Genomic DNA, 12,106 nt, shown 5'->3' with positions numbered 1-12,106 from the left:
TATTACTGCTTGCTCTCTAATACCTGCTTTACATTTTATTTGTTAGTATATTTATGCATCCAAATTAGAGCATCTTCTTACTGGTGGGTCTTAAAGTGATCACATGCATTAAATGCACTAAGTGCAGTCATTCTTTTGCAGCAAATAAACTGTAAAGAAGAAAAAATATCTCCTCTGGCCAAATATGCTTTCTCCTCAGAGACTAGAAAGGCCTAGAACTCAGGCTTCATTCCTCTTATTTAGCACCTGGAATGGCACCAATGTGAGAGCTGTTATACCACTAATGATTTTGATGGAAGACAGACATTTTGAAGCAAGGACCAAGTCAAATATTTCTTAGTCACTGATTTTATCATGATAACCACACTAACTGCAACATTTGCTTCAGGAAGTTGCTATGCAAATGATGGATAATTATTTGTTTTGGGGGATTCTGAGAACCAAGTTCAGTACTTGAAGGACGATTTCAGCAACCATTTATTCACTATGCTGCCATAAAAAGATTGAAAATACTTAGGTTTGTATTTGATTAGTAAATGTAAACCATTTGTCCAAAGGATCACTTGTGATGGAATTGAGGTTGGCAGGAGATTCAGCAGCATCTGTAAGCCTCTCCACAACTGTGCAAAGGCACACCATCAAAGTACATTCCCTCCCACTGGAATTCCTGCGGGGTCAGGCAGGGATCTGAGGCATTCAGAACACACCATAAAAGCAGGATGTTGTGGTGTGAGTACAAGTCCTGGTTTGAGTGTTGGCCTGGAATGCCCAGCTGAGGCTTTTCCCTTCATCTCTCTCGGGCAAGTTGTGCTCCACAAGCCAGGGCTCAGCTCCCTGGGAGCCCCCAGAGCTGCTGCTCTGTCCATGTGCTAAAGAAACTGGGGCTAAGCCAGCTTTGATCTGGGAGGTGTGTATCCAACTGGCCTCATCTATGCCGCTGTCGGTGTATGTATATTTTTTACTATGTATTTATAGATATGCATGCATTCTGTCCAGTGTTTTACCCAGACAACACACAGGCCCCTCAAGAGGTTTCTATATGTATTAAATGCTCTGCTTCTAGTAGGAAGCTATTTTTTAAAATTGATCTCTTATAACTGATGGTAACCTGTAGCTTGTGTTTGTTTTCTTGAAGACTTAGAGGAAATTCATATACAAGTTGTTTCTAATTTAGGTGCTTTACTGTTTGATTTAAGGAACAAGCAGAAATTTTCTAATGTGCAGCCTCTTAAGTGACTATTTTGTAAAGACCTGCTTTACCAGCAGTCTGGTTTTATCTATGTGAACTTTAAAAACAATTATTTTTCTGCCACTATTCTGAGTTCATGGGCTTTGCTATCAGCATATGTTGGACTACTTTCACTAGTTGTAATTCAGCAAGTTTCTTCTTTGTTTGTTCTTATCTTTCCTGTTTATTGCTTGCAATGGTGTGCTGCTTGTAATGCAGGTCTGTTTTTTTTTTGTTTTTTTTTTTTTTTTTCATGAAATAAGGTTGTGTAACACATGGCTCTGACCTCAATTTGAAACTACAGTGGATGAAGCAGGGATTATTTCTTGAGTTAAATTCTGTGTGAAGTATGGGTTATGAGAGAACTGGAAATGCTCTGTAGGACTTAAATTTCCTGATAGAATACAGGTATAGCTTTCAAAATATGACAGTTAATAATGCAATAATTTTGACAAGCAAACGAAGAAAAGCTCTTTCTTTTTCACCTATAAGAGCTGCTAAACAATTTAATAATTTATTTTCTGTAATATGATGTCACCTCTCTGCTTGCTTTAATTATAGTTAATACCAGATTATTGTTTTAATATCATTCCATAGATTCATGAAATATTGAGGTTCTGCTTTGCTTTGTACAATTACAGTTTGCAAAGGAAGACAGAACTGAATTTTGGCTCGGCAGTCGAAAATAATTTGTCTTCATTTTTTATTGTGTAACTTCCTTCCCTGTGTTGGTGACTTCAAAAGACAAGGATGGGGTTACTGTTAGAGATAAGCATATTTACCTGCTGAATATATTATATTTTCTTGTTTTCCGATACATCTTCCCTTTTTAGCTTTTAATTGTCTGGCATAAGAATGAAGAAATCTGAATCAGACCAACTGAAGCAGAGCCTTTTCTGCAGCCTTGTAAACACACAGGTAGGGTTTGCAGTAGGAGTTCTGTGTTGTGAGATGAGTATTGATTTTTCTGTTTAAGTGATACAAACTATTTTTAAGTCAGACTAAAAAATATAGTGCAGAATCCTGCCATTATGTATTATTCTCTAACAACATTTGTGAACTGGAGCTGCTGTAAATTTGTAAGAAAAAACATTTTTCTATGTCTAATATGTAACCATTTTAGATGCAAGAGTGGTGTTTACTTTGGAGAAATTAGTAGTAATAAATGAGAGCTAATTCAGGAAACTCTGTTTGAGACTCTTTTTATGTAATTCGCTGAAATTAAAATAGTATTTGTTCAAATGTTATTAGTGTTGATGCTAAACAAAAGTAAATATTCACAGCACTGGCTATAGTTTATGAAATTACTGAAGATTCTGGGCATTTGCCAAACTAAACCATAGGCATTTAATTTTGATATATTTTCAGTAGTTTAAAAGGTGAAGGTACAACTTAGAAGGTGACTGCTTTTCTCTTCTTTTTTCAGGAATGACTGAAGAGAAGCTTCACCAGTTCTGGTCTCAGAGAGAGCAAGGGTAAGTCAAGTGTACCATGGAGCAGGGAAGTTCATGCAATAGGCCAGCAGAAGTATAGTGAGGGTTTGTCCTTTGGCTCTTAGAGTTCTGTCTTGATTGTGAAAGCATGCTTGAATTTAGCTCAAGTTTGGTTAAAATTATCTTGCCCTGCCTGACCTGAAATTTGTCTAGAGCTCTTGTCAATGTACAAAATAGATGATCTCTTGCAGAAGCATGAAATTTCAGCCAGCTTTCCCCGAAGTTCTGGGCTGGCTGCCTCCAGCTGTGAACCAGCCATGGGGGTTCCAGCCATACAGCTCTGAACCCCCAAGTTCCTGTAACTGAGCTGGGTTTTACAGGTCAGGCTTGGCACTGTGCTGCTATTTTACAACTGATTCATGCTTGGCTCAAGCAGACTGTGCACAAAGAATGGTTACAAAAGATTTTGAAAGCAATCCATATAATATAATTTGAATATATGCAAGAATGTTATCCTGTAGCTGAATTTGAAGGAAAAAACACAGCCACTTTTACAGCATGAGCTAATGTTTACTTAGTGCACTAATAAAGTGACAATTTACAGCTGACAGAAGTCCAGAGGAAATAAAATCAATCTGAGATCTGGCCCCCAGGTGATCTGCTTGCTAATGGTACACTGATGGTACAGGATTCCCATCTGGCTGTTTTATGTGCTCTTTGCAGAGGTATCAGTGACCACCTAGTGTGTTAAATACTGGTCACTCAGGCTTTGGAATGCAGTTCTCCTCACTAAACTGCCTTCAGGTCTAGCAAAATCCTTTAGGTCTGCATAGAGGTCCTTTTTAGAGACTCCAGAAGTGACCTGCTCCATGGAATGGCTCTTGACAGTGACAGCACTTGTGCATGATTGAATAAGAAAACTGATCCAGATGAATGTGCTTACAACAGGCACTGCAGAATCAGCTGAATGCTCTCTGGGTAATATTGAATATGAAGTTCAGATAGGTGGAACTAAATTTCATTACTAGTTTATAAATCATTCTATGTATTATTATAAATAGCTTTCCCATCAAGCAATACTGATAATTTATTTGCAAAAGAAAATGCTGCTCTGCATGTTTTACATTTGTTGGTTGGGATTAAAACAGGACAAATGCTTAGCAGGCTTTGCTTATTTTCTGGAAATGTTTACACAAGGGACAGTCATAGATTATATCCTCCCTTACTATCCTATTGCTACCAATGTTAAAATCTGTACTGATTGGAGTTTTGATTTAATTTCCAAACAAACCCATGGAAAGGGTGTAGCAGATCTGGAATAACAGTTGAAGAGAAATCTCTCCCTCCTCCTCTTACAGGGAGAAAGGAGGTATTTAATAAGCTATGTTACTGAGAAAGCTAATCTGGTACCTGTAGTGTCTTTATTTATTAGACAACCTTTTTCTTTTATCATTTTCATAGTGTGGTTACAGATTTGTGTTCACAGCACTGAGTAAGCATTAAATTTAGAACTCTCATCAGCATAGAATCATTACAGTTGGAAAAGACCTTCAGCCTCCATGAATATGGACAAAAAAAAAAGATACTTAAAATGTTACTGCCAGATTATGCTCCTCATTGTCATTTACTTATTCCCAACACTTACCTGTTTTGATGAGTCCTGAGTCTATAGTGGTGCTTTGAAAAGCAAAATCATCAGAGTAAGATTACAGCAGTTAATTTCATTATTCCTGCTGTGTGATAATTTGCTTTTAAAGTATATGTCCATAACAATGTAGTTTCACGAGGCATTTGAAAAAGGCAGTAGAAATTGTGCTTTCAACTATTTAGTGTGGTGAAACCACCACAGGAAGAACTGTGAATCCCTGAGTCACCATTTTAAAAGCTAGCAATGCTATTATTATTATTATTATCTTATGCTAATTTCTTTGTTGGCAAGATCTTCAGGGAGGTGTGGACACAAAGGCTGGGAAACAAAACTCTGGTTCAAGCAATCATCTTGCCTTAGAAATAGTGCAGATCATAGTGCTGGATAATTTGGTTATTCCTACTGAATGCATTAACATGAATACAGGAAGTATCAGGGACCATAACACAAAGCCATTATCACAGAATCAGAGAATAACTGAAGTTGGAAGAGACCTCCACGATCAGGAAGTCCAACCTTAGCTTTCTGTTTGTGTGTTAACTCCCCCTTTTCACACTAATCAGACCAATTTTTGTTCTTCAATTTTAACCTGTGGGTAAATGTAATCCTTATTGCTGTCAGATTCTTGAAGTCCTTACAGGAAAACCAAGAATTCAATTCTATCTACAATCTATCTATAGCTACTGTACAATATATACTTTCTTTACATTTACAATATTCTTTTCTCCATTGCTTTGAGCTTAATTATATCCAACTGTCTATTGATTATGGATTGGCAGTGTGAAAAAACCAGGTCAAATATCAATCTAGTTATATTCCAGTGAAAGCTTCTGATTTGCAAACAGGGTCATTTTAACTAAAAGCTAATGATACAGTTAAAGCTGTGAGGCTGGAGATCATAATAGATGAGGATTTAATTCTTTTAAATGAGGCATTAAAGGATAATGAAAAGTTATGAGTCACTTTTCCTTAAGTTTCATTCCCAGTGGCTACATTTCTAACAATACTAGTGTGCAAATATAGGCATGGTAATGTCTGCACAGAAATGAACATAGACCTCAGGCTGAAATCATGATGAAAATCAGAAATTCAGTTTTGTGGTTCAGGATTTATAAAAGGTCACTACTTACAGCTACAACTTAACTTTATTTTTTTTTTTCCTGAAGCTACAAGGAAGGTATGTGTTAAAGAAAAGCAAAATACACATAAAAGTAAGTAACAATTTTCTGCCTGAATCCATATAGCTTCTTTTTGTTTTTGAAAGAGGGAAAAAGACTCTATTCCCTACATGTTAGAGTTTTATAGCTATTTTCTCATTTGCGATATATGAGTTATTAACAGAGATCTCAGTTTTCATATGGAAACAACTTGGGAAATAATTTCTTGGAAATAATCCTGGGGCAAGCTGCAAAACTCATGTTTCATGCTTTTTATACTGTGAGTAACATGTTGTACTTCAGAAGTAAAAGCAATTGAGTTCCAGCTTTACTCTCCAAAACTTTCTGATTCTTCTGAGCTGGAACACGGTAATTCATTATATCAGCAAATTGTATTCTTTCTCAAAGACATGAAGTGGCAGGCAGGTCATTTTTACAAATGCTCATTACATTAAAAAAAATCCAGTAAGGATTACTATTATTGAAAAATTTGAAGCTTCTAGAATGAAGAAAACATTCAGCTTGGAATATCCCGTGTGCAGTGCTCCTACAAATAACCCTGGTGTTCAGTGTGCAGCCATAGCTCGGGGACTCTTCTTCCTGGGCAGTCACAAGTTCCTAAAGGAACTGCTCTCAGGTAAGCTCCAACAACAGCCTTAGAGAAGGGATAACATCAGTAACATCACATGGGCAAATCTGTGTCAATGAACTCTAAAATATCAGAGGGAGTGGAGAATGCAATCTGCAATCAATAATTTAGAACATTTAAATTATAATAGGATGTATTTCTATGTCCCTTACAGATCACTTACTCTGAGAAGTTTGTGTGGCTATAAACTTCTTTATCAAGGTGTCAGTAGTTTGTGTGTAAAGGCTGAGAGCGTATTTGAGGGACTGTAGGTCTGGGCTCTTTTCCAGGAAATTCTTTTTCAGCCCACTTCCTCCAGCATGGAAGTATTGCTAAAATGAAAAACAAATATGGCTGTTCACAGAGGAAGAAAAAGGCCTCAGTTACAGACACACAAGTTTATATAAAATTTTTAAATGAAGGTTTAGAAGTAGCAACAGGGCTGTGTAGAATTATTGTAACATTTGTGAGAACTGCCATAATCTCTAGTACAAAGGGTAAAAAAATTAAGCATAAGGGGAAGAAAGCAATGCAACAAAATTTTGATTTTGGTCATCGTGATCTGAGGTATTCATTTGCCAAAACTGGAAAAATATTTGAAGCATTCTTGTAGTTTGCAGAAACTGGAATCAGCTTTAATTCCTGGTCTAAAAACCCCAAAACATCATAAACCCCTCTCAAACAAAGGCATGGTTTACAAGCACAGATAAAGTATATATTCCTTTTCAGGGAAATTTTTGTAAAAAATGTTTAGGGAGAATACTTCAGAGTTTGAAGTTTTAGAGTAGCAGTGTGAGGATTACTGTTCTACTGGCACAGCTAAATTTGGAAAAACAAATATGCTTATGACTTTGATGCCATGCTGACTATGTAAAAAATACGTATCAATGTATTATGTTTTCAATCCCAAAGCTGACTTCAGAAACATTAGGAGATGGATTCTTCCCTTTTCCCTCCCACAAAGAAGAATTTTCCTGAAAGTTTTGCACAGGACAGTGTTTGATGAATTAATACCTGTTAGCTACAATGAAAAGATAAATGTGCTACATACCATCATGTTGTTCAAACACCTTGCAAAGCATTTTGCAACCTCCATTACAGTTCTAGGTCCCAAGATCAATAAAGCTCCCATTAATGGCTAATTAGTAAAAATAAACAGTGTTTTTCAAGGCCACAGTGTCTACTTGAAGAGATGCAATCTTGGTCCACTCTGTCCAGGGAACGTTGGGGACTGTAAGCAGAATCTACTCTCCCTGCATTTCTGCAGTGTTGCCAAAGGAATAGATGCAATATATACATTGCAGTTCACATATACACATCTCCACTAAATGCTGTACCCCAGGCTTATCTGGACAGTTCAGACCTACAGTCCACATCTGCCCTTTGCATTTCGTGCACACATTTCACCTTCTCAAGATTCTGCAGAAGATGAAACATAAATGTTTCATAACAGTTATTATTTACCTTTCTGTATTGCTGTCTACTGACTGTTAAAGGGGGAAAATGTCTGTAGGAGCAAAACAGGATTTGAAGTTATCAGCAACATTTTATATTGCTTTAATAGTGTGGGGACAGTTAGTGTCAGTTTAAAAGGCTCTGAATAAATCTATCATTACATACTTACATGAAATGTGCATCTATGCAAGCAAATTATTTCATACAATATGTTTCAAACAAATCTCTCATCTTAAGGTGCTCAAGAGTTAAGTAATGATTTCACTAAGAATCAAAATCAATTTATAAGCAAATGTTAAAATCTGTTAATATTTCCTGCTATTGTGACAATTACTAATTTTTTTGAAGTTGTTCCTCCCAGTAAAATGTGATCTGCAGCAGCAGCTACACATGCTGAAAGCTCCATGAAAGGTAATAGCCATATAGAGAAACAAAGACACCTGACCCTTGTTTTCCTCAGTGTTTAACTATTTTTTTTTTGTTTTCCCCATAAATGGTAAATTTTGCAAGCAAAACCAGCAATGTGAACCTATCATTGCTGTATGGAGCTGAATATAGAAAAATAATCAATCAGTAAACAGGGTTTTACAAATTCAGCTGGACCAGTTATTACCCTGTTCCTTAGACATGGAAACCTTAAAATAATTTAGCACACAGATATAAGGATGCTGAATTAACAAAGGAATTTTCCCTATTTCATCTTTTTTTCTCCAAATCTAGATCTTTTTAGTAAAACGGTCATCCATCTGTAAGAATATAAGCACTGGAAATTTATTCAAGGTTAAAGTTTGCGTTTTTCCCAGCTTTTATGTGTCTAGAAAAAATGCTTTAAAAGGAAAATTATTAGATTCACATACTTTACTTCCCATGGCTTACTTTGGGAGCATAATTCAATTTATTCCATTATTCAATTAGTTCAATTTGTTTTCCCAACATTATTAATTGCCAATTATTTTTATTTCTGAAAGAAATGCCAATTCCACTACAAATACAAAAAATGGCACTTGGGAGCCCTCTCTGTTAATTTTTCTTGCCTTGGAGACTGTTTTATTGCAAAACACTTATAAGTATTTTACTTATATCTTCAATTTTATACTTCAGTAGCTGCCTCCTTACCTTCCTGATGTGCTGTCTCTTCCCAGCAGACAGGAAAATATGCTGTTATTCTAGAAACTGATTGCTTTTAAGTTATTTACACCAAGTAATGATCCAGGCCAACATGAAAAAGACTGATAAGCAAATTAAATAATATGTTAATTAATATCATAAATATTCCTAATGACTTCTTTTGACTTCAGAAACCAACCCATGAAGACTGTATGAAACTCTCCGGTCTTTTATCTAAAACCCAGTCATTCTTGGGCATTGCAGCACAGAGCAGAAAGCCACATAAAGCTGTACCTTTATAGTAACTAGTGCCACGTCCATTATTGCACACTGCCTCAGGGTCAGGCTCTTGGCTTCCTCTCGGATCACGTGGTCCTGCCAAGCAAGAGAAGACTGCAGTTGGTTTTGAAAGACAGACAATATTGTGAATATCTGTTCTCTGCAAAACAACATAGACCCCCAAGGACTATGATTAACAGGGATTAATTCAGAATCCTTTCACAACAAATGATAACCTAGAGCAATTGTGTTGTTTCTTGAAAACACAGACTGTAGAGAACCAGATCCACGGTTTAATACTGAGCTTTAATTTTCCTAGGATCCTTTATTTCTCTGTTTTGAGGGACGGGGAAAAGCTTAAAATATAGCTTAAAATAATTATATTAGATGATATAGAAGTAATTAATTTTATCAATAAACCTGACAGTTTAACAGACGTTTGTTAATGCTCTATGTTCAAAAAACGGAGCTCCTATTAGAAGGTGACATAGAGTGACTACAGTCCTGTTAAACCTTTGTCAGAATAAGCAGTCAGTGGTTTACTCAGGTAATATTTTAACTCTTCTAGCAAACTGAACAATCTTTCATAGAGGCCCAAAATACCACATTTCTGTACAGATCTGAAATCCTAATGGCAGAATTGAGTGGCAAACAACTGCCAAACATCTCTGTATCAAACATCTCTGCTGTCCATTAAGTGGACTCCAGCACTGCACTGCTGAAGACCTTACTGTAGAGGTACATACTAAATTTCAATGCACACGAATAGCCAACAGAAAGAAAATTACTGGTATTGTCATCTTAAGGGCTTTTTCAGAACTGATTACAGAAGCAAAGATATGTTTTGTTGTTGTGGGATTTTTTTGGTGATGTTTAATGCTCATAAGGCCAAGTTGTGCAATATAGGAGTGATGGCTCCTTGACCCATGTAGTGATAATTTACCATATCAGCATAGAGTCTTTTATTCATAGCTTGGTTTTGATGAAACTGTACAATAATTATTCAACTCTAAGCAGTTACTGGCATATTCAATATTGATATACTATATAAGAACAAGGCATGAGGTTTGGCCTCACAGTAGTCACTAATATTTTCTCTTTTTTTGTTAGTGCAAGCCGTTCACAGCTTCATCTGGCTCCATTACCTTGAGTTTTGACAGTTGTCCAAGATCTTTGGCTGCACTGAATATCATCTGGGGCCCCTGTAATCACATTGAAAATTAAGGAAACAGACTCATGACAGCATGTTTGTTTTTTATGTCAATACTATCTTATTTTCTGCTAGGACACTGGCCAAAGTCACTGTTTTGCAAAGCTAAATAAAAGTTTCAGTTGCACAGGAGACACATTTTCATTCAGTTGATAAGGCCAAGTGGTTGAATGCCTGCAGTAAGATTCCCTCCAGTATCCTATAGCTGACACAAATATTGCACTTTCTGCTGAGAGTGGTTTTGTGTTCTCCTTTCTGCTATCTCATTTTGTGTTTAATACTGAAAGCTAAGGCTGTGATTGTTCTCAGTGTGTGTCAGTGAGATGTTTGTCCATAACTGCAGCTCTCAGGTGCTGTGCTAAAATGAACAATCATAGTGGGAAGTGAGCAGCCCTGAGGAACCTGCAAAAGCATATCTAGGGGGAAACCTCAGCTGAGTAAAACACAGCACAATGGTGTACTGTGAGCCAGAGCCTTTTTTTAAAGAAAATATATTGAAATTGTGAAGGTAAAGCAATATTTTACAACAGCCAAATCCTAGCACAACACCAAAGGCCAATGCCTTCACATTTGTCTCAGACAAACAGAATCCTACTGTAATTCCATTCTCACATCTTTTATCACAATTACTCCAAGCAATATAATTACCAGTGCAGTTACATGCCAGTTCAGCAAGACATAGTTCTGATTATGTGTATTTCAGAAAAAAAGGTTCACCCAACTTACACTGGAGTAATTTTTCATTAGACTTTCTGTTCCTAAGAATTTAATTTTCCAGAAGTAATTTTGCTTCCTAAATGCTTCAGTTGAAGAAAATGTAATATATAGAACTACAGCCTAAATCTTCATTATATTTTAGTAGCGAGAATGGTAAGATAAACATGTATATATACCTATATATCTATATCTAAAAGTGAAAAAATAAACCCCATTTGTGAATGCCTGTGCCTCTCACCTTCAAACAGAAAGAAATATTCAGGGCTAGAATATCTTTCACGGTATCCTACTTCTCAGTGATTTTCTTTAATTATGTGTTCAATAGTAAACAGAAGTATCAAAATAAATGGAAATGCCTACCAGGCACACTCTATATAGAGGCTACCACTAAGGAAACTCACCTCTGCACAGATGGTCCTATGAATAATTGATCCTGCATAAAGGTAATAAATGCTCCTAACGCATGATGGTAAATGCAGTTACCTAGTTGAAATGCTACTTATGTATTTGCAGATACACTTTGCACCAAAAAGTTTGAAAAACAAATCAAAGATCTCAGAAATGTAGAACCAAACCTTACTGAAAGAGAAGTTGTTTCTAATTATGCATAGTTAACAAGGTCATGTCAGTAAATATGAACAAGTTCAGTGACTGGAATCCTGGCCATGATCAGCTCTACTCTAGAATTTTTAATAGTTCAGGTAATTTAATTACTATCTCTGCACCATTTATACATTTTCTATTAGAGTTTTTCCTGCCTGTCCAGCAATACTCTTTCATGCATCTTCAAAACATTATAATGTGATTTAATGATATGCCTTTAACTTATGAACCCTGACCAACAGCTTTTTAGCAGCTGAAGTGGCACCACAGGATGTGTAACAGCCAAGTTGCCAGAGGCACACTGTGGCAACATCATGATTAGCTTGTCATAAGATGGTCACTTTATTTTAACCAAGATTGAAAACAAGAAGAATTAACAGTTGTTATCCTAACCCCTCAAAAAAAAAAAAAAATCAATTTATGAAAAGGCCTCCAAGCCAGGCTGTCTTTGTCGATCCTTGGACAGGATCAGATTTCACTGTTGCCCTCAGCTCAGCCACCAGAGTTCACATCAGGCCATGCTCACAAGTCTCCTGAGCAGCACCACTTTCTGTAAGTACAGCTCTGTTCCCTCTTCTCGGCAAGCTGGAAATTCAGCTCTGCCCAAAGAGGACCTCCTGTCAAGTCTGCAATTAAAATAC

General features: G+C 36.5%; 1 protein-coding gene across 2 annotated transcripts in view; it reads right to left on the bottom strand.

Moving 5' to 3' along the window:
• UNC13C (unc-13 homolog C) overlaps positions 1-12,106 on the bottom strand; it is a 125,976-nt gene that overhangs the window by 6,919 nt on the left and 106,951 nt on the right. For both annotated transcript variants that reach the window (XM_066328460.1, XM_066328461.1), the window contains exons 26-28: positions 10,081-10,137; positions 8,951-9,031; positions 6,279-6,426 (exon numbers count right to left, since the gene is read on the bottom strand). In XM_066328460.1, the coding sequence (XP_066184557.1) occupies positions 6,279-6,426; positions 8,951-9,031; positions 10,081-10,137 (286 nt within the window). The remainder of the gene's footprint in view (positions 1-6,278; positions 6,427-8,950; positions 9,032-10,080; positions 10,138-12,106) is intronic.

This window comes from Sylvia atricapilla, chromosome 13, assembly GCF_009819655.1.
Source record: "Sylvia atricapilla isolate bSylAtr1 chromosome 13, bSylAtr1.pri, whole genome shotgun sequence".
Classification (NCBI taxonomy): domain Eukaryota; kingdom Metazoa; phylum Chordata; class Aves; order Passeriformes; family Sylviidae; genus Sylvia; species Sylvia atricapilla.
This window is presented reverse-complemented; position numbering and strand designations above follow the sequence as displayed.